Below are 23184 nucleotides of genomic sequence, written 5' to 3'. Positions count from 1 at the left end.
TCCCCCAGAAGACACATCTCCCCCAGAATACACACCTCCCCCAGAATACACACCTCCCCCAGAATACACACCTCCCCCAGAATACACACCTCTCCCAGAATACACACCTCCCCCAGAATACACACCTCCCCCAGAATACACACCTTCCCCAGAATACACACCTTCCCCAGAATACACACCTTCCCCAGAATACACACCTCCCCCAGAATACACACCTCCCCCAGAATACACACCTCCTCCAGAATACACACCTCCTCCAGAATACACACCTCCCCCAGAATACACACCTCCCCAGAATACACACCTCCCCCAGAATACACACCTCCCCAGAATACACACCTTCCCCAGAATACACACCTTCCCCAGAATACACACCTCCCCCAGAATACACACCTTCCCCAGAATACACACCTTCCCCAGAATACACACCTCCCCCAGAATACACACCTCCCCCAGAAGACACATCTCCCCCAGAATACACACCTCCCCCAGAATACACACCTCCCCCAGAATACACACCTCCCCCAGAATACACACCTCTCCCAGAATACACACCTCCCCCAGAATACACACCTCCCCCAGAATACACACCTTCCCCAGAATACACACCTTCCCCAGAATACACACCTCCCCCAGAATACACACCTCCCCCAGAATACACACCTCCTCCAGAATACACACCTCCTCCAGAATACACACCTCCCCCAGAATACACACCTCCCCAGAATACACACCTCCCCCAGAATACACACCTCCCCAGAATACACACCTTCCCCAGAATACACACCTCCCCCAGAATACACACCTCTCCCAGAATACACACCTCCCCCAGAATACACACCTCCCCCAGAATACACACCTTCCCCAGAATACACACCTCCCCCAGAATACACACCTCCCCCAGAAGACACATCTCCCCCAGAATACACACCTCCCCCAGAATACACACCTCCCCCAGAATACACACCTCCCCCAGAATACACACCTCTCCCAGAATACACACCTCCCCCAGAATACACACCTTCCCCAGAATACACACCTTCCCCAGAATACACACCTCCCCCAGAATACACACCTCCCCCAGAATACACACCTTCTCCAGAATACACACCTCCTCCAGAATACACACCTCCCCCAGAATACACACCTCCTCCAGAATACACACCTCCCCCAGAATACACACCTCCTCCAGAATACACACCTCCCCCAGAATACACACCTTCCCCAGAATACACACCTTCCCCAGAATACACACCTCCCCCAGAATACACACCTCCCCCAGAATACACACCTTCTCCAGAATACACACCTCCTCCAGAATACACACCTCCCCCAGAATACACACCTCCTCCAGAATACACACCTCCTCCAGAATACACACCTCCCCCAGAATACACACCTCCTCCAGAATACACACCTTCCCCAGAATACACACCTCCCCAGGAATACACACCTCCCCCAGAATACACACCTCCCCCAGAATACACACCTCCCCCAGAATACACACCTCCCCCAGAATACACACCTCCCCCAGAATACACACCTTCCCCAGAATACACACCTCCTCCAGAATACACACCTTCTCCAGAATACACACCTTCCCCAGAATACACACCTCCCCCAGAATACACATCTCCCCCAGAATACACACCTCCTCCAGAATAGACACCTCCCCAGGAATACACACCTCCCCCAGAATACACACCTCCCCCAGAATACACACCTCCCCCAGAATACACACCTCCTCCAGAATACACATCTCCTCCAGAATACACACCTCCCCCAGAATACACACCTCCTCCAGAATACACATCTCCTCCAGAATACACACCTCCCCCAGAATACACACCTTCCCAGAATACACACCTTCCCAGAATACACACCTTCCCCAGAATACACACCTCCTCCAGAATACACATCTCCTCCAGAATACACACCTCCCCCAGAATACACACCTCCTCCAGAATACACATCTCCTCCAGAATACACACCTCCCCCAGAATACACACCTCCTCCAGAATACACACCTTCCCAGAATACACACCTTCCCCAGAATACACACCTCCTCCAGAATACACATCTCCTCCAGAATACACACCTCCTCCAGAATACACACCTCCCCCAGAATACACATCTCCTCCAGAATACACACCTTCCCCAGAATACACACCTTCCCAGAATACACACCTCCCCAGAATACACACCTTCCCCAGAATACACACCTTCCCCAGAATACACACCTCCTCCAGAATACACACCTTCCCCAGAATACACACCTCCCTCAGAATACACACCTCCCCCAGAATATACACCTCCTCCAGAATAGACATCTCCTCCAGAATACACACCTTCCCCAGAATACACACCTTCCCAGAATACACACCTCCCCAGAATACACACCTCCCCAGAATACACACCTTCCCCAGAATACACACCTTCTCCAGAATACACACCTCCCCCAGAATACACACCTCCCCAGAATACACACCTCCCCCAGAATACACACCTCCCCAGAATACACACCTCCCCCAGAATACACACCTCCCCCAGAATACACACCTCCCCCAGAATACACACCTCCCCCAGAATACACACCTCCCCCAGAATACACACCTCCCCCAGAATACACACCTCCCCCAGAATACACATCTCCTCCAGAATACACACCTCCTCCAGAATACACACCTCCTCCAGTATACACACCTCCTCCAGAATACACACCTCCTCCAGAATACACACCTCCCCCAGAATACACACCTCCTCCAGAATACACACCTCCTCCAGAATACACACCTCCCCCAGAATACACACCTCCCCCAGAATAAACACCTCCTCCAGAATACACACCTCCCCCAGAATACACACCTCCCCCAGAATACACACCTCCTCCAGAATACACACCTCCCCCAGAATACACACCTCCTCCAGAATACACACCTCCTCCAGAATACACACCTCCCCCAGAATACACACCTCCTCCAGAATACACACCTCCCCCAGAATACACACCTCCTCCAGAATACACACCTCCCCCAGAATACACACCTCCTCCAGAATACACACCTCCTCCAGAATACACACCTTCCCCAGAATACACACCTCCCCCAGAATACACACCTCCCCCAGAATACACACCTCCTCCAGAATACACACCTCCCCCAGAATACACACCTCCCCAGAATACACACCTCCCCCAGAATACACACCTCCCCAGAATACACACCTCCCCCAGAATACACACCTCCCCCAGAATACACACCTTCCCCAGAATACACACCTCCTCCAGAATACACACCTCCTCCCGAATACACACCTCCCCCAGAATACACACCTCCTCCAGAATACACACCTCCCCCAGAATACACACCTCCCCCAGAATACACACCTCCCCCAGAATACACACCTCCTCCAGAATACACACCTCCCCCAGAATACACACCTCCCCCAGAATACACACCTCCCCCAGAATACACACCTCCTCCAGAATACACACCTCCCCCAGAATACACACCTCCCCAGAATACACACCTCCCCCAGAATACACACCTCCCCAGAATACACACCTCCCCCAGAATACACACCTCCCCCAGAATACACACCTCCCCAGAATACACACCTCCTCCAGAATACACACCTCCTCCCGAATACACACCTCCCCCAGAATACACACCTCCCCCAGAATACACACCTCCTCCAGAATACACACCTCCCCCAGAATACACACCTCCCCAGAATACACACCTCCCCAGAATACACACCTCCTCCAGAATACACACCTCCCCCAGAATACACACCTCCCCCAGAATACACACCTCCCCCAGAATACACACCTCCCCCAGAATACACACCTCCTCCAGAATACACACCTCCCCCAGAATACACACCTCCTCCAGAATACACACCTCCCCCAGAATACACACCTCCCCAGAATACACACCTCCTCCAGAATACACACCTCCCCCAGAATACACACCTCCCCCAGAATACACACCTCCCCCAGAATACACACCTCCCCCAGAATACACACCTCCCCAGAATACACACCTTCTTAGCACTCAGCTCTTGGAGGAGTGGCGCCCTCTGCGGTTTGGTCAGCCTGGTTTTTTTGGACACTTTCTGAAGGTTTTGCAGCTTCCGGACAGAGCTGAGTTTTGCCTAAAGAGATAAAAGATTTGTCAGTCCCTCGCGTCCCCGATCTCACGTCCTCCGCAGCTCTCACAAGAGGACGGGAGTTGTAGTTTAGCAGAAGGAAGTCGCGAGAAATGTTACGAGGTGTCAGTCAGGAATGGCGGCGTGTAACCGGGGATTAGTGCACGCACCGGCTCCAGCGCGGGGTACAGTAACAGGATAGCAATCATCCACATGGAGATATCAGAGGAGACATCATGTAACGAGCAGTCACCGCACCATCCAGAGGGAGGCAATAACCTACCTACAGCATGCACCCGAGCATGGCAGTGCCCACTCATCACTAGTGACCAGTACTGAGCACCCGAGCATGGCAGTGCCCACTCATCACTAGTGACCAGTACTGAGCACCCGAGCATGGCAGTGCCCACTCATCACTAGTGACCAGTACTGAGCACCCGAGCATGGCAGTGCCCACTCATCACTAGTGACCAGTACTGAGCACCCGAGCATGGTAGTGCCCACTCATCACTAGTTACGAGTACTGAGCACCCGAGCATGGTAGTGCCCGCTCATCACTAGTTACCAGTACCGAGCACCCGAGCATGGTAGTGCCTGCTCATCACTAGTTACGAGTACTGAGCACCCGAGCATGGTAGTGCCCGCTCATCACTAGTTACCAGTACTGAGCACCCGAGCATGGTAGTGCTCACTCATCACTAGTTACCAGTACTGAGCACCCGAGCATGGTAGTGCCCGCTCATCAATAGTTACCAGTACTGAGCACCCGAGCATGGTAGTGCTCACTCATCACTAGTTACCAGTACTGATTCCCCGAGCATGATAGTGCCCGCTCATCACTAGTTACCAGTACTGAGCACCCGAGCATGGTAGTGCTCACTCATCACTAGTTACCAGTACTGAGCACCCGAGCATGGTAGTGCCCGCTCATCAATAGTTACCAGTACTGAGCACCCGAGCATGGCAGTGCCCACTCATCACTAGTTACCAGTACTGATCCCCCAAGCATGGTAGTGCCCGCTCATCACTAGATACCAGTACTGAGCACCCGAGCATGGTAGTGCCCGTTCATCACTAGTTACCAGTACTGAGCACCTGAGCATGGTAGTGCCCGCTCATCACTAGTTACGAGTACTGAGCACCTGAGCATGGTAGTGCTCACTCATCACTAGTTACGAGTACTGAGCACACGAGCATGGTAGTGCCCGCTCATCACTAGATACCAGTACTGAGCACCCGAGCATGGTAGTGCCCGTTCATCACTAGTTACCAGTACTGAGCACCTGAGCATGGTAGTGCCCGCTCATCACTAGTTACCAGTACTGAGCACCTGAGCATGGTAGTGCTCACTCATCACTAGTTACCAGTACTGAGCACCTGAGCATGGTAGTGCCCACTCATCACTAGTTACCAGTACTGAGCACCCGAGCATGGTAGTGCCCGCTCATCACTAGTTACTAGTACAGAGCACCCGAGCATGGTAGTGCTCACTCATCACTAGTTACGAGTACTGAGCACTCGAGCATGGTAGTGCCCACTCATCACTAGTTACCAGTACTGTGCACCTGAGCATGGTAGTGCCCGCTCATCACTAGTTACGAGTACAGAGCACCCGAGCATGGTAGTGCCCGCTCATCACTAGTTACGAGTACTGAGCACCCGAGCATGGTAGTGCCCGCTCATCACTAGTTACCAGTACTGAGCACCTGAGCATGGTAGTGCCCGCTCATCACTAGTTACCAGTACTGAGCACCTGAGCATGGTAGTGCCCGCTCATCACTAGTTACGAGTACTGAGCACACCCGAGCATGGTAGTGGCCGCTCGTCACTAGTTACCAATACTGAGCACCCGAGCATGGTAGTGCCCGTTCATCACTAGTTACTAGTACAGTGCACCCGAGCATGGTAGTGCCCGCTCATCACTAGTTACGAGTACTGAGCACCCGAGCATGGTAGTATCCGCTCATCACTAGTTACGAGTACTGAGCACTCGAGCATGGTAGTGCCCGCTCATCACTAGTTACGAGTACAGAGCACCCGAGCATGGTAGTGCCCGCTCATCACTAGTTATGAGTACTGAGCACTCGAGCATGGTAGTGCCCACTCATCACTAGTTACGAGTACTGAGCACCCGAGCATGGTAGTGCTCACTCATCACTAGTTACCAGTACTGAGCACCCGAGCATGGTAGTGCCCGCTCATCACTAGTTATGAGTACTGAGCACTCGAGCATGGTAGTGCCCACTCATCACTAGTTACGAGTACTGAGCACCCGAGCATGGTAGTGCTCACTCATCACTAGTTACCAGTACTGAGCACCCGAGCATGGTAGTGCCCGCTCATCACTAGTTATGAGTACTGAGCACTCGAGCATGGTAGTGCCCACTCATCACTAGTTACAAGTACTGAGCACCCGAGCATGGTAGTGCCCGCTCATCACTAGTTACGAGTACTGAGCACCCGAGCATGGTAGTGCCCGCTCATCACTAGTTACCAGTACTGAGCACGCGAGCATGGTAGTGCCCGCTCATCACTAGTTATGAGTACTGAGCACCCGAGCATGGTAGTGCCCACTCATCACTAGTTACGAGTACTGAGCACTCGAGCATGGCAGTGCCCATTGATCACTAGTGATGACATATCCCTAAGGCAAGTGCAGACGACCGTATTTTTGGTCCAGGTGTGATCTAAGAAAACACTGGATCACACTCAGACCAATGGTATTCTTTGGGGCCGAGCACAAGCTTGATTTTTTTCCTTGGACTGAATCTGTCTGAGGGAAAGAAAAAAAAAAAAATTGGATGACATTTCTTACCGGCGCAGAATTTTCCTTCCCACAGGGCGAGTGCAGATAGGTATAAAATAAGCAAATATTAATAAAGGGGCAAAGTAATACAGCTCTGTGTGTGCGACAACCACTAGGGGGCACTGTAATAATGGCCAGGACTGGTTGTCACCCAGCACGTGACCAGCGAGTCCTGGAAGCTCCGTCATCACAGCACACAGAAGCCAACACAACCTCAGAGGCTGAACCGGGCGGATCTGGAAACGAGAAGACGTCTCCTCCCCATAATAAACCTGAATCTTCTGCTTCACGAGACGCCTGGAAGCGAATTAGGGTCACACCTCTGAGGAGAGGCAAGAAATGGTCTGAGAGAAGGATAAAGGAGAACTCCGGCCGGGTCCCGGGGCTGCTGCCTCCGAAAAAAGACGTGAGGATACAGTAAAGTGGGAGAGACGGGTCCCCCGGCCTCAAGACCCCACACACCTAAAATAAACCTCCGCTTCTTCTACCCACCTATATTCTACCACCGGAGATATTATAGGGGCACTTAGACTATAGATATGAGGGCACAATGAGTACAATTATTTTAGGGGCATGGTAGCAAGATCTACGATAGGGGCGCAGTGTCTGGTAGTAGTCTGAGGGAACTATAGCTGACAAAAAAAGAAATAATGTGGTTGCATAAATCTGCACACCCTTAAACTAATACTTTGCAAGAGGAACGTTTCACTTTCCGGCAGCGTTCAGTCTTTTTGGGTCGGAGTCTGTCACATCTAGAATCATCACTTTGCCCGCACCTCCTTGCAGCAGATCCACGTGTGTCACATTGCAGAGGGGGGGGGGGTCTTCTGTGTACATCGCCCTCTTCAGGTCACCCACAGATGGTCCCTTAGATGCAGCTCTGGTTGGCCTGGTGCAGCCGTACTCTTGCCGATTTGGAGGTCACTTTGTAAAATTTCTCTTTATTTTCAGCCTATTAGCAGAGGACTAAAGGTTTTGTGCCAAAATTGACTAATGTTTGGATGTGTTCAAAATTCCCTCCACCTTGTCTAAAGTTCCAACTTCCAAAAAACCTCCACAGAGCACAATGCTGCCTCCACCAGGCCTCACTGTGGGGAGGGTGATCTTTCAGTATTGTGCAGTGTTGATTTTGCACCTTTTGGAATCAAAGCCAAAATGCTTCACCTTGGTCTCCTCAGACATAACATGCTTCTACCTTGGTTTCCTCAGACATAACACGGTTCCACCTTGGTCTCCTCAGACATAGTACGCTTCAACCTGTGTTCTCCTTATAAATAATATGCTTCTACCTTGGTTTCCTCAGACATAACACGGTTCCACCTTGGTCTCCTCAGACATAACATGCATCTACCTTGGTCTCCTCAGACATAACATGTTTCCACCTCAGTCTCTTCAGACATGATACAATTCCACCAATGTCTCCTCAGACATAAAACGGTTCCACCTAGGTCTCAATAGACATAACACATTTCTACCTTGGTCTCCTGAGGCATAACACAGTTCCACCTTGGTCTCCTCAGACATTAAACGTTTCCACCTTGGTCTCCACAGACATAACACGTTTCCAGCTCAGACATAATATGGTTCCACCTCAGACATAACAAGGTTCCACCTTAGTCTCTTCAGACATAACACAGTTCAACCAATGTCTCCTCAGACATAAAACGGTTCCCCCTAGGTCTCATCAGACAAAACACGTTTCTACCTTGGTCTCCTGAGGCATAACACGGTTCTACCTTTGTCTCCTCAGACATAACACGTTTCCACCTCAGACATAACATGGCTCCACCTCAGACATAACACGCTTTCACCTTGGTCTCCTCAGACATAACACACTTCCACCTCAGATATTACACATTTCCACCTCAGACTGTCACAGGGTCCTACTCCAATATCACACAATCAACAGAGCGAGAGATGAGTGAACAATCCAAAGATTCTTTATTCCAAGCAAATCAGAAGGTCCATAAAATAATCCACCACATGGAAGGTAAAATTGTCCAGTAATTGGACAAATGTCCAGGGGATGAGTCACAATTCTCCAGCAGTCTTTTTCCAGGCAAATCGGGGTTTCTCAAGGTCTCTCTGGGGTGCGGGCTGCAGCCTCAGCTTCTCCCACAGAGGATAAATCTTACTCCTTCTCTCTTGTCCTTCTCAGCCTCACTGACTAATCCGCCAGGTAAGCAGAAAGGTTGGGTGAATTCAAGGCCCCCCTTCCCCAGACCTTGGGACAGAAACACTGTAGGGGGTGATTAACCTACATACAGGACAATGTACACACAAGGTAATACTCCCAACATCTGAACATACACAACACACCATCACACAGACATAACATGGCTTCACCTTGGTCTCCTCAGATATGAAGGGAATTTTGTTACTTACCGTAAATTCCTTTTCTTCTAGCTCCTATTGGGAGACCCAGACGATTGGGTGTATAGTACTGCCTCCGGAGGCCACACAAAGCATTACACTAAAAAGTGTAAGGCCCCTCCCCTTCTGGCTATACACCCCCAGTGGGATCACTGGCTCACCAGTTTTAGTGCAAAAGCAAGAAGGAGGAAAGCCAATAACTGGTTTAAACAAATTCACTCCGAAGTAACATCGGAGAACTGAAAACCATTCAACATGAACAACATGTGTACCCGAAAAACAACCAAAAATCCCGAAGGACAACAGGGCGGGTGCTGGGTCTCCCAATAGGAGCTAGAAGAAAAGGAATTTACGGTAAGTAACAAAATTCCCTTCTTCTTCGGCGCTCCATTGGGAGACCCAGACGATTGGGACGTCCAAAAGCTGTCCCTGGGTGGGTAAAGAAATACCTCATGTTAGAGCTGCAAAGACAGCCCTCCCCTACGGGGAGGCAACTGCCGCCTGCAGGACTCTTCTACCTAGGCCGGCGTCCGCCGAAGCATAGGTATGCACCTGATAATGTTTGGTGAAAGTGTGCAGACTCGACCAGGTAGCTGCCTGGCACACCTGTTGAGCCGTAGCCTGGTGTCGTAAGCCCAGGACGCACCCACGGCTCTGGTAGAATGGGCCTTCAGCCCTGATGGAACCGGAAGCCCAGCAGAACGGTAGGATTCAAGAATTGGTTCTTTGATCCATCGAGCCAGGGTGGCTTTGGAAGCCTGCGACCCTTTGCGCTTACCAGCGACAAGGACAAAGAGTGCATCCGAGCGGCGCAGGGGCGCCGTGCGGGAAATGTAGATTCTGAGTGCTCTCACCAGATCTAACAAATGTAAATCCTTTTCATACCGATGAACTGCATGCGGATAAAAGGAAGGCAAGGAGATATCCTGATTAAGATGAAAAGAGGATACCACCTTAGGGAGAAACTCCTGAATGGGGCGCAGCACTACCTTGTCCTGGTGGAACACCAGGAAAGGAGCTTTGGATGACAGCGCTGCTAGTTCAGACACTCTCCGAAGAGACGTGACCGCTACCAGAAAGGCCACTTTCTGTGAGAGTCGAGAAAGTGACACATCCCTCAGAGGCTCGAAGGGCGGCTTCTGGAGAGCAACAAGGACCTTGTTTAGATCCCACGGATCTAACGGCCGCCTGTACGGAGGTACGATATGACAAACCCCCTGCAGGAACGTGCGCACCTGAGAAAGTCGTGCTAGACGCTTCTGAAAAAACACGGATAGTGCCGAGACTTGCCCTTTAAGGGAGCCGAGCGACAAGCCCTTTTCCAACCCAGATTGCAGGAAGGAAAGAACGACAGGTAACGCGAATGGCCAGGGGGATACTCCTTGTGCAGAGCACCAGGATAAGAAAATCTTCCACGTTCTGTGGTAGATCTTAGCAGAAGTGGACTTCCTAGCCTGTCTCATGGTGGCCACGACCCCTTGGGGTAATCCTGAAGACGCTAGGATCCAGGACTCAATGGCCACACAGTCAGGTTCAGGGCCGCAGAATTCCGATGGAAAAACGGCCCTTGGGACAGTAAGTCTGGACGGTCTGGTAGTGCCCACGGTTGGCCGACCGTGAGATGCCACAGATCCGGGTACCACGACCTCCTCGGCCAGTCTGGGGCGACGAGTATGACGCGGCCGCAATCGGATCTGATCTTGCGTAACACTCTGGGCAAGAGTGCCAGAGGTGGAAACACATAAGGGAGCCGGAACTGCGACCAATCTTGCACTAAGGCGTCTGCCGCCAGAGCTCTTTGATCGCGAGACCGCGCTATGAAGGTCGGGACCTTGTTGTTGTGCCGAGACGCCATTAGGTCGACGTCCGGCACCCCCCAGCGGCGGCAGATTTCCTGAAACACGTCCGGGTGAAGGGACCATACCCCTGCGTCCATGCCCTGGCAACTGAGGAAGTCTGCTTCCCAGTTTTCTACGCCCGGGATGTGAACTGCGGATATGGTGGATGCTCTGTCTTCCACCCACATCAGAATCCGCCTGACTTCCTGGAAGGCTTGCCGACTGCATGTCCCCCCTTGGTGGTTGATGTATGCCACCGCTGTGGAGTTGTCCGACTGAATTCGGATCTGCTTTCCTTCCAGCCACTGCTGGAAGGCTAATAGGGCAAGATACACTGCCCTGATTTCCAGAACATTGATCTGAAGGGTGGACTCCTGCTGAGTCCACGTCCCTTGAGCTCTGTGGTGGAGAAAAACTGCTCCCCACCCTGACAGACTCGCGTCTGTCGTGACCACTGCCCAGGATGGGGGCAGGAATGATCTTCCCTGTGATAATGAGGTGGGAAGAAGCCACCATTGCAGAGAGTCCTTGGCCGTCTGAGAAAGGGAGACTTTCCTGTCTAGGGAAGTTGTCTTCCCGTCCCATTGGCGGAGAATGTCCCATTGAAGTGGGCGCAGATGAAACTGCGCGAACGGGACTGCCTCCATTGCTGCCACCATCTTCCCTAGGAAGTGCATGAGGCGCCTTAAGGGGTGCGACTGACCCTGAAGGAGAGACTGCACCCCTGTCTGTAGTGACCGCTGCTTGTCCAGCGGAAGCTTCACTATCGCTGAGAGAGTATGAAACTCCATGCCAAGATACGTTAGTGATTGAGTCGGTGCCAGGTTTGACTTTGAAAAGTTGATGATCCATCTGAAAGTCTGGAGAGTCTCCAGCGCAACATTCAGGCTGTGTTGGCATGCCTCTTGAGAGGGTGCTTTGACAAGTAGATCGTCTAAATAAGGGATCACCGAATGTCCCTGAGAATGCAAGACTGCTACCACTGCCGCCATGACCTTGGTGAAAACCCGTGGGGCTGTCGCCAGACCAAATGGCAGAGCTACGAACTGGAGATGGTCGTCTCCTATCACGAAACGTAGAAAACGTTGGTGCTCTGTAGCAATTGGCACGTGGAGATAAGCATCTTTGATGTCTATTGATGCAAGGAAATCTCCTTGAGACATTGAGGCAATGACGGAGCGGAGGGTTACATCCGGAACCGCCTGGCCTTCACGTGCTTGGTGAGCAGTTTTAGGTCCAGAAGGGAACGGAAAGAGCCGTCCTTTTTTGGCACCCCAATCAGATTGGAGGAAAAAACCGTGTCTTGTTCCTGAAGAGGAACAGGGATTACCACTCCTTCTGCCTGCAGAAGAGCCTCGGCTCGGTGGGGGGGGGGGGATGTCCTGTACACGTGAGACACAATGTCTCCCACCCACCGGTCTGTGACCTGCGGCAGCTAAATGTCGCCAAGCGGGAGAGTCTGCCACCAACCGCGGATGCGGAGAGAGAGAGAGAGCTGAAGTCATGAGGAGACCGCCTTGGTAGCGGTTCCTCCTGCAGCCTTCCTTGGGCGTGATTGAGCCCGGCCGGAATTTGAGCCCCTCTGAGCCTTTTGAGCCCTTTTGGACGAGGACAATTGGGACCTGCCCGAGCCTGGGAAGGACCGAAACCTCGACTGTCCCCCCAGGACAGCATTACTAGGGTAAGTCGCAATGCAGACATTGCGAGGTTAAGGACACCACCTGCGGCACAGATGTACATGTGCTCAAGACCAGCTGCGCAAGACCAGCTGAAATAGCTTAGAGTGCCCATACGGCTGCGAATGCCGGAGCAACCGACACGCTGATAGCTTCACAGACAGATTTCAACCAGAGGTCCATCTGTCTGTCAATGGCATCTTTAAGGGAAGTCCCATCTCCACTGCAACTATGGATCTAGCCGCAAGCCTGGAGATTGGGGGATCCACCTTTGGACCCTGGGTCTAGCGCTTTACCACGTCAGGGGGAAGGGATAACGTGTATCCTTAATACGTTAGGAGAAAACGCTTATCTGGTAAGCGTGGTGTTTCTGAACTGCTTCTCTGAAGTCAGCGTGGCCAGAAAAGTACTCAATATACGCATGAGATACTGAAAAAGGATTTCTCCTGCTGTGAAGCTGACTCCTCCCCTGGAGGAGCTGAGGGAGCAATATCCAACATTCCATTGATGGACGCTATAAGATCATTCACTATGGCGTCACCATCCGGTGTATCCGGATTGAGAGCGGTGTCAGGACCAAAGCCCTGATCAGCTACGTCTGCCTCATCATACAGAGAGTCCTCCCGTGTTCCAAATGAGGGTGGCCAGGGAGCATTAATCAAGATTGCCCATGGCCTGTCTGGACTGCAAAGTCTATCAGCCGAAACTGCAACTCCGTCCCTGTCCCTGGACAGGGTTCACAGGTGGTTCCTTTGGCCACCTCTAGTAGAGACCCCGGCTGACCAAGTGCTACAGGGGAGCATTGCACACAATGGGGGTCAGTGGAACAGTATCACATGCAGGAAAAGCAGCATAGAAAGCCTGTGTTGCTTTTTTGCTGCTGTATTCTAGCCATCTATGCAATGTATAGCATACAAGCATAAACACTTCAGCACATGCAATACAAGCAGCATAGAAAGCCTGTGCCTTGGCACCCTTGCTTTCTTGCTGCTGTTGTCCGGCCATCTAGGAGAATACAGCCAAAAGTAGCGAGCGTACAGTGCAATGTATAGCATACAAGCATAAGTACAAGTGAACACTTCAGCACATGCAATACAAGCAGCCTATAAAGCCTGTGCCTTGGCACCCATGCTTTTTTGCTGCTGCTGTCCAGCCCTCTAGGAGAATATAGCCAAGAGTAGCGACCGTACAGTGCAATGTATAGCATACAAGCATAAGTACAAATGAACACTTCAGCACATGCAATACAAGCAGCCTAGAAAAACTGTGCCTTAGCACCCTTGCTTTTTTGCTGCTGTTATCTCGCCATCTAGGAGGGCATATAGCCAAAGATAGCGACCGTACAGTGCAGTGTATAGCATACAAGCATAAAATACAAATGGACACTTCGGTATTTAGTGGGGTCAGCACTTCAGGTGCTGCTTACCGCCCGCCTATAACGCGGGTGTGTGGTCGCCAGAGCCCTGTGAGTGGTTGCCCAGAGCATGTCTGCGTTCCCCAGCTCGGACTGCGTGCAGGAATGGCTGCCGGCGTCCTTCTCCAGCTCGTGTGACGAGGGGCAGGCCGTGGGCGTGCCCCAGACAAGAGCGGGAAACTGGCGTCCCACTGTGTCCAGTGAAGGGGGCTGGAGAATGCAAAGCAGACTCCAGCCCTCGGCGCTGACTGTTTGTACAGCGTCCCGCCTCACCCCTGACTGGCAGGGCTGGAGGCGGGAACGAAACGAAAACTAGGCCGCAAAGCCGGGGACTCGAGTAATAAGCGCGGCCGTCCATGTGCACGGCCAGCGCGGAAGTCCCCGGCGCACCACAAGTCCCAGCCGCGCCACAATGTAAAAAACACCCAGCAGCGGCCGGCGCGGCAGTTCCCAATACATAAAGTCACTCAGCAACGCTGTAGTGAATAATAGCACGAGCGCTCCGCGCTGTTGCCCCCGGCGCACTAACACTCCCAGCAATGCTGGTGTGTGTGTGCGCGCTTGCCCGGGGACACAGAGTACCTTAATGTAGCAGGGCCTGTCCCTGACGATACTCAGCTTCACATCCAGCAGGTTCTCTGGGTCTGTGGATGGAGCCCGGTCTCAGTGCCTGGAGACCTGTAAGATCCCACTTCACCCAGAGCCCTGAGGGGGGATGGGGAAGGAAAACAGCATGTGGGCTCCAGCCTCCGTACCCGCAATGGGTACCTCAACCTTAACAAACACCCGACAAAAGTGGGGTGAGAAGGGAGCATGCTGGGGGCCCTAGTATGGGCCCTCTTTTCTTCCATCCGACATAGTCAGCAGCTGCTGCTGACTAAAAACAGTGGAGCTATGCGTGGATGTCTGACCTCCTTCGCACAAAGCAGAAAACTGGTGAGCCAGTGATCCCACTGGGGGTGTATAGCCAGAAGGGGAGGGGCCTTACACTTTTTAGTGTAATGCTTTGTGTGGCCTCCGGAGGCAGTACTATACACCCAATCGTCTGGGTCTCCCAATGGAGCGCCGAAGAAAACATGGTTTCCACCCTGGTCTCCTCAGACATAACATGTTTCCACCTCAGACATAACATGGTTCAACCTTGGTCTCCTCAGACATAACACGTTTCCACCTCAGACATAACATAGCTCCACCTTGTTCTCCTCATACATAACATGGTTCCACCTTGGTTTCCTCAGACATAACACGATTCCACCTTGGTCTCCTCAGACATAACACGTTTTCACCTCAGGCATAACATGGTTCCACCTTGGTCTCCTCAGATATAACACGGTTCAACCTTGGTCTCCTCAGACATAACATGGTTCCACCTTGGTTTCCTCAGACATAACACGATTCCACCTTGGTCTCCTCAGACATAACACGTTTTCACCTCAGGCATAACATGGTTCCACCTCAGACATAACATAGCTCCACCTTGGTCTCCTCAGACATAACATGATTCCACCTTGGTCTCCTCAGACATAACACAGTTCCACCTCGGTCTCCTTAGACATAACACGCTTTCCCACCTGCTTTTGATTGACTTGATGTAGGTTTTGGTAAAACATAGCTAGACTGATGTCTTTCTTTGTAATAAAAGGCTTCCATCTTGCTATGCGACCCCAGAGGCTGGACATATAAAGACTACAGGAGATTGTGGTCATATGCAGTGTACAACTAATACCAGCCAGAAATTCCTGCAGCTCCTTTAATGTTACTGTCGGCCTATTGGCAGCCTCCTGGACCAATTTTCTTCTTGTCTAATCATTAATTTTTCTTCTAGGAACGTCACTGTTGTGCCAAATTGTAGCCAATTCTTGAGGAAGTCTTCATAGTGCTCTATGGTACATCTAATGCCTTGGAAATCATTTCTTGTTCTATTCTCCTGACTGATAACTTTCAGCTATGAGATCCCTCTGCTGTGTTGTCAGATGTTTACAGTCCACGACTTCGGCTGTAAGACGCAACTAAGAAAATCCTCCTAGACCAGCAAAACTTTCTATGGGGTTAATTAGAATTCCTGTAAATGACGGCGGCCAAAGACTAACTAACATGAGGCTAATTCTGATCACACCCACATCCCCAATTATAGGAGGGTGCTCACATTTCCGTTAAGGCATTATTTTACATGTATTATTCCCCCCCCTCACACAGAATCATTTTGAAGATATATGGTCAGGTGACAATTAGGCTCTGCCCACAAGATGGAGACATGGTGCACCTTAGGAGAAGAATAAAGTCTGTATACCTTGCACTTTTTAATTCTACAGTCATCAATTCATGCTAGATCTCACACAAAGAATTCATCGATGTAACATTTTGCTAAGGCCGGAGTTCCCCTTTAAGCCTTGTTCTCGGGAGGGACCAATAGATATATATATATATATATTTTTTTTAAATATTAGGCATCACAACATAACACCAGAGCTTTTGATGCGTTTTCTATGGTGTATTTAAAGGAAACATCTGCGGTAGAAAACTCGAATAGGGCGTATACAGGTAATAGAGTGTGTGTGTGTGTGTGTGTGTGTGGGGGTGGTCCCTTGTTTTTAAAGTTTGCCCCCCTACCACTTTAAATTGTAACTCTTTTCAACTTTATATTTATTTACAATCTACATATAACGTTGGTTAAAGAGTGCAAATATTGTGGCCAACGAATATCAAAGTCTTATGATCCGGAGCTGCATTCACAATGGTGCCGTTTGCACTCAGTAAGCGCTCCCCCATCGTGCAACACAGCAAAGCATCCAATGGAGAGAAACTAACCTGTCACAGGGGAGCGGTGAGGCTGATGGCCTTGTCAGCTGAGGAATAGTAGAGAGCCAGCAGAATTCTGAATGCAGCTCTGGAGTATAAAATAAGGGGCTCTACAATTATACAAGTAAACATTACAGACGTGAGCCTGAAAACTCATTAAAAGCTCTGGGTGTGAACACGCGGTAAGGTGGGTATAGCACGTTTACAGTTTGGCGGTCAGAGCTCGTCCTCCCTGACCCCGGGCTTTTCTCGGTGGCCTTGCAGGGGGTCACTGCCTCTGCCTTAATAAAGGTAAAGAGAACACAAACAAAAGACACACACCATAAAGAGTTAATACTAACACTTCTTAAAGGGGAAGCACACTTTAGTCCTCTGGAGCCGCCATCAGGGCATGTTTTCAGGATTTCCCTAGCATTGAGGTGCTGGACTCGTCACCTGGGCAATATTAAGGAAATCCCGAGGAGCTGCTCTGTTGGTGGCTCCTGAGGACTGGAGTTGGGGAACACCGCTCTAACGCCTTAGGGTGACGCTGACAACCACTATATGCCTCATTATTGCACCCACTTACGTTGTCACTTGGCTCCTGTGCACCACAATGCAGCCGGGTGACTACCAGCTCGTATACGGGTTGTCACCCCCCGACTCGTCTATATGACAGGAGACATGGGTGATACTTACAGCCTCCAGGCTCAGCCATCGCTCCTCCATCACCGCCTTCGTTTTCTCACCGTCATCTTCTTCCTGCACAAACCAAATGTCTGCTCATTACCGGAGCCCGAGGCAGCCGAAAAATATTCCCGGGATGCTTGTATATATAGGGGACGACCACGGCCCCCATCACAGACCCAGCCACACTGACCCTATTAACCAAAGTACCGAAACATAAAGATAAAAAAAGGTAAAAGAAAATATGGGGTCGGCCATATACTCCGGTGGTGGAGTGGGGTCACAGGAGGCAGGGGCGGTGCTGGAGTATGGCGATAGTGCGGGCGGTGCAGAGGGGGGCACAGTTGCTGACTGCAGGCGGCGGTGCTGTGCTGGGGCAGGGGGAGCTGCTCTGTGCTGGGGCAGGCGGAGCTGCTCTGTGCTGGGGCAGGCGGAGCTGCTCTGTGCTGGGGCAGGCGGAGCTGCTCTGTGCTGGGGCAGGCGGAGCTGCTCTGTGCTGGGGCAGGCGGCGGTGCTGTGCTGGGGCAGGCGGAGCTGCTCTGTGCTGGGGCAGGCGGAGCTGCTCTGTGCTGGGGCAGGCGGAGCTGCTCTGTGCTGGGGCAGGCGGAGCTGCTCTGTGCTGGGGCAGGGGGAGCTGCTCTGTGCTGGGGCAGGCGGAGCTGCTCTGTGCTGGGGCAGGCGGAGCTGCTCTGTGCTGGGGCAGGGGGAGCTGCTCTGTGCTGGGGCAGGCGGAGCTGCTCTGTGCTGGGGCAGGGGGAGCTGCTCTGTGCTGGGGCAGGCGGAGCTGCTCTGTGCTGGGGCAGGGGGAGCTGCTCTGTGCTGGGGCAGGCGGAGCTGCTCTGTGCTGGGGCAGGGGGAGCTGCTCTGTGCTGGGGCAGGCGGCGGTGCTGTGCTGGGGCAGGCGGAGCTGCTCTGTGCTGGGGCAGGCGGAGCTGCTCTGTGCTGGGGCAGGCGGCGGTGCTGTGCTGGGGCAGGCGGAGCTGCTCTGTGCTGGGGCAGGCGGAGCTGCTCTGTGCTGGGGCAGGCGGAGCTGCTCTGTGCTGGGGCAGGCGGAGCTGCTCTGTGCTGGGGCAGGGGGAGCTGCTCTGTGCTGGGGCAGGCGGAGCTGCTCTGTGCTGGGGCAGGGGGAGCTGCTCTGTGCTGGGGCAGGCGGAGCTGCTCTGTGCTGGGGCAGGGGGAGCTGCTCTGTGCTGGGGCAGGGGGAGCTGCTCTGTGCTGGGGCAGGGGGAGCTGCTCTGTGCTGGGGCAGGGGGAGCTGCTCTGTGCTGGGGCAGGGGGAGCTGCTCTGTGCTGGGGCAGGGGGAGCTGCTCTGTGCTGGGGCAGGCGGAGCTGCTCTGTGCTGGGGCAGGGGGAGCTGCTCTGTGCTGGGGCAGGGGGAGCTGCTCTGTGCTGGGGCAGGCGGAGCTGCTCTGTGCTGGGGCAGGCGGAGCTGCTCTGTGCTGCGGCAGGCGGAGCTGCTCTGTGCTGGGGCAGGCGGCGGTGCTGTGCTGGGGCAGGCGGAGCTGCTCTGTGCTGGGGCAGGCGGTGCTGCTCTGTGCTGGGGCAGGCGGAGCTGCTCTGTGCTGGGGCAGGCGGAGCTGCTCTGTGCTGGAGTTTGCTGCGGGCGGCGAGGCACCGGCCATTGTGAAGATGTGGGAAGTGCGGGCTTGAAAGTAATGGTGGCCGGATTTGGTGCGTGCGCAGATGAGAGCTTGAGCCGAGAGCTATGCTGCGCACATGCCGACTCTGGGCGCATTATTTGAAGAACTTACTCCCGACATCTTCAGATGCCTCGCTGCCCGCCCGCCGCTCCGTGCCTCGCTGCCTGCCCGCCATACAGAGCCTCGCTGCCTGCCCGCCCTACAGAGCCTCGCTGCCCACCTGCCGTACAGAGCCTCGCTGCCTGCCCGCCATACAGAGCCTCGCTGCTCACCCGCCGCACAGAGCCTCGCTGCCCACCTGCCGTACAGAGCCTCGCTGCCCACCTGCCGTACAGAGCCTCGCTGCCCACCTGCCGTACAGAGCCTCGCTGCCCACCTGCCGTACAGAGCCTCGCTGCCCACCTGCAGCACAGAGCCTTGCTTGCCACCTTCCGTACAGAGCCTCGCTGCCCACCTGCCGCTCAGAACCTCACTGCCTGCCTGCCCCTCAGAACCTCGCTTCCCGCCCGCTGCACAGAGCCTCGCTGCCTGCCCGCTACACAGAGCCTCGCTGCCTGCCCGTCGCGTAGAGCCTCGCTGCCTGCCCGCCGCATAGAGCCTCGCTGCCTGCCCGCAGCACACTGCGCAGCATTGCCCTATCTCCTGTGATCCCTCTCCACCCCCCTGTAAACTACCTTTGAATTTTAAGATGCACCCCTCATTTTCCTCCCAAACTTTTGGGAGGAAAAGTGCGTCTTATAATCTGAAACATATGGTACGCCAATAACAGTGCCAAAGTTCCCAAAATCTAGTGTCAGCCTCGGTGACGGCTCCTGACGTTGGCGCACAGGGTGGACCCCTGTACCCGGTCCTGTCTGCATTATCCGTGTAGTGAAGGCTTTAGCTGACTGGATCCAGAAGGGAAAATAGAAATAAAGAAAAAACGAATCATAAATTGTACAAATCGGTGCAGCGCCAAATGTGGAAATGCCAAACAAAGGTGAGACAATTAGCGGGTGATGAGCGCCGCGCTCTAATCAGCCGCCATTACGGTGGAGTCGCTGTGACCTTTCCTTTGATGCGTCTCCGGTGGATTGTGGAGAAGATGCCGGGATCTGATCAACACGAGGCAACAAAACAGCAGCAACAGCAGCAACAGCAACAGCAGCAGCAGCAACAGCAGCAGCAGCAACAGCAGCAAACATGGAGACCCCTGTCCCACTACACGGGGTAAGAGTAGATGAGTGGTGCCAGACAAGACCGGGCGGCTGCTTATCTCCATCTGCGGCTTTCCTCTCACCTGCGGGTCCGGGGTCCTCTCCTGCACTCTCCTCTGTGAATTCCTTTCTCTCTTGGACCTGAGCAGTTTTCTCCGTGGTTTTACCTGTCACATACAGAGAAAGAAAATACTCCACTATGGTGCCACAGATAGCGGGGAGGGCATTAGAGGGGCTGCACTATTACCCCCGTATCAGTAGTGCAGCCCCTCTAATGCCCTCCCCTCTAATGCCCTCCTGCAGCTCCTCTAATGCCCTCCTCTCTAATACCCTCGTGTAGCCCCTCTAATGCCATCCCCGTTAATGCCCTCCTGCAGCTCCTCTAATGCCCTCCCCGCTAATGCCCTCCTGCAGCTCCTCTAATGCCCTCCCCGCTAATGCCCTCCTGCAGCTCCTCTAATGCCCTCCCCGCTAATGCCCTCCTGCAGCTCCTCTAATGCCCTCCCCTCTAATGCCCTCCTGCAGCTCCTCTAATGCCAAACTCTCTAATACCCTCCTGCAGCTCCTCTAATGCCCTCCCCTCTAATGCCATCCTTTCTAATGCCCTCCTGCAGGTCCTCTAATGCCCTCCTGCAGCTCCTCTAATGCCCTCCTGTACCTGTGGTATAACAAGGGGCACACGTGTATGTGTGCTGTATACTGGCGCCCTCTCCAAATACCTACTTTGCCAGTGAACTCTATCAGATGGGCCGGGGGACCGTTTGAGTCGGAGCTGTCCGATCCTCTGGTGCTGAAACAAAGAACCGTCACACATAGAGTGCACTCATACTACCAACACAGTCACATCCAGAGCTGAACTCAAGATTCTGCTGATTTATTGTCTATTGTTTTGCAATCTGGGATATGTAAATTTTACACCGCACACTGTCCAGAAATGTGATACAGAAAAACGCTTCATCGATTCTAAACAATAAAAACTCACCTGGAATCAAGATCCGACAAGACGTCTTCTAGAACAGATTCAGAGTCCAAGCCGAGCCGCTGATTACAGTTCACTCTCTGCTTTATCATATCCTCCAGTTCTCTCAGGCAAGAGAAATACTGGAAACAGACCAGCAACACTACGGTAATACATCTGCTACACAGGGGCAGTATTATAGCAGCTATATTCTTGTACATAGGAGCAGTATTATAGTAGTTATATTCTTGTACATAGGGACAGTATTATAGTAGTTATATTCTTGTACATAGGGGCGGTATTATAGTCGTTATATTCTTGTACATAGGGGCAGTATTATAGTAGTTATATTCTTGTACATAGGGGGCAGTATTATAGCAGCTATATTCTTGTACATAGAGGCAGTATTATAGTAGATATATTCTTGTGCATAGGGGCAGTATTATAGTAGATATATTCTTGTACATAGGAGCAGTATTATAGTAGTTATATTCTTGTACATAGGGGCAGTATTATAGTAGTTATATTCTTGTACATAGGGGCAGTACTATAGTAGTTATATTCTTGTACATAGGGGCAGTATTATAGTAGTTATATTCTTGTACATACGGTAGGGAGCAGTATTATAGTAGTTATATTCTTGTACATAGGGGGCAGTATTATAGTAGTTATCTTCTTGTACATAGGAGCAGTATTATAGTAGTTATATTCTTGTACATAGGAGCAGTATTATAGTAGTTATATTCTTGTACATAGGGGGCAGTATTATAGTAGTTATCTTCTTGTACATAGGGGGCAGTATTATAGTAGTTATATTCTTGTACATAGGGGCAGTATTATAGTAGTTATATTCTTGTACATAGGGGCAGTATTATAGTAGTTATATTCTTGTACATAGGGGCAGTATTATAGTAGTTATATTCTTGTACATAGGGGCAGTATTATAGTAGTTATATTCTTGTACATAGGGGCAGTATTATAGTAGTTATATTCTTGTACATAGGGGCAGTATTATAGTAGTTATATTCTTGTACATAGGGGCAGTATTATAGTAGTTATATTCTTGTACATAGGGGCAGTATTATAGTAGTTATATTCTTGTACATAGGAGCAGTATTATAGTAGTTATATTCTTGTACATAGGGGGCAGTATTATAGCAGTTATATTCCTGTCTATAGAGGGCAGTATTATAGTAGTATATTCCTGTCTATAGAGGGCAGTATTATAGTAGTATATTCCTGTCTATAGAGGGCAGTATTATAGTAGTTATATTCTTGTACATAGAGGCAGTATTATAGTAGTTATATTCTTGTACATAGGGGCAGTATTATAGTAGTTATATTCTTGTACATAGAGGCAGTATTATAGTAGTTATATTCTTGTACATAGAGGCAGTATTATAGTAGTTATATTCTTGTACATAGGGGCAGTATTATAGTAGTTATATTCTTGTACATAGGGGCAGTATTATAGTAGTTATATTCTTGTATATAGGGGGCACTATTATAGTAGTTATATTCTTGTACATAGGGGCAGTATTATAGTAGTTATATTCTTGTACATAGGGGCAGTATTATAGTAGTTATATTCTTGTACATAGGAGCAGTATTATAGTAGTTATATTCTTGTACATAGGGGCAGTATTATAGTAGTTATATTCTTGTACA

At 51.5% G+C, this 23184-nt stretch overlaps 1 protein-coding gene across 2 annotated transcripts in view; it reads right to left on the bottom strand.

Moving 5' to 3' along the window:
• AGBL3 (AGBL carboxypeptidase 3) overlaps positions 1-23184 on the bottom strand; it is a 134134-nt gene that overhangs the window by 18083 nt on the left and 92867 nt on the right. The window contains exons 11-16 of one of the 2 annotated variants that reach the window (XM_075343804.1): positions 21541-21659; positions 21282-21348; positions 20642-20725; positions 17734-17796; positions 6965-6979; positions 4045-4155 (exon numbers count right to left, since the gene is read on the bottom strand). In XM_075343804.1, coding sequence (XP_075199919.1) covers positions 4045-4155; positions 6965-6979; positions 17734-17796; positions 20642-20725; positions 21282-21348; positions 21541-21659 — 459 coding nt within the window. The remainder of the gene's footprint in view (positions 1-4044; positions 4156-6964; positions 6980-17733; positions 17797-20641; positions 20726-21281; positions 21349-21540; positions 21660-23184) is intronic. The other variant, XM_075343805.1, reaches the window with a different exon arrangement.

This window comes from Anomaloglossus baeobatrachus, chromosome 4, assembly GCF_048569485.1.
Source record: "Anomaloglossus baeobatrachus isolate aAnoBae1 chromosome 4, aAnoBae1.hap1, whole genome shotgun sequence".
Classification (NCBI taxonomy): domain Eukaryota; kingdom Metazoa; phylum Chordata; class Amphibia; order Anura; family Aromobatidae; genus Anomaloglossus; species Anomaloglossus baeobatrachus.
This window is presented reverse-complemented; position numbering and strand designations above follow the sequence as displayed.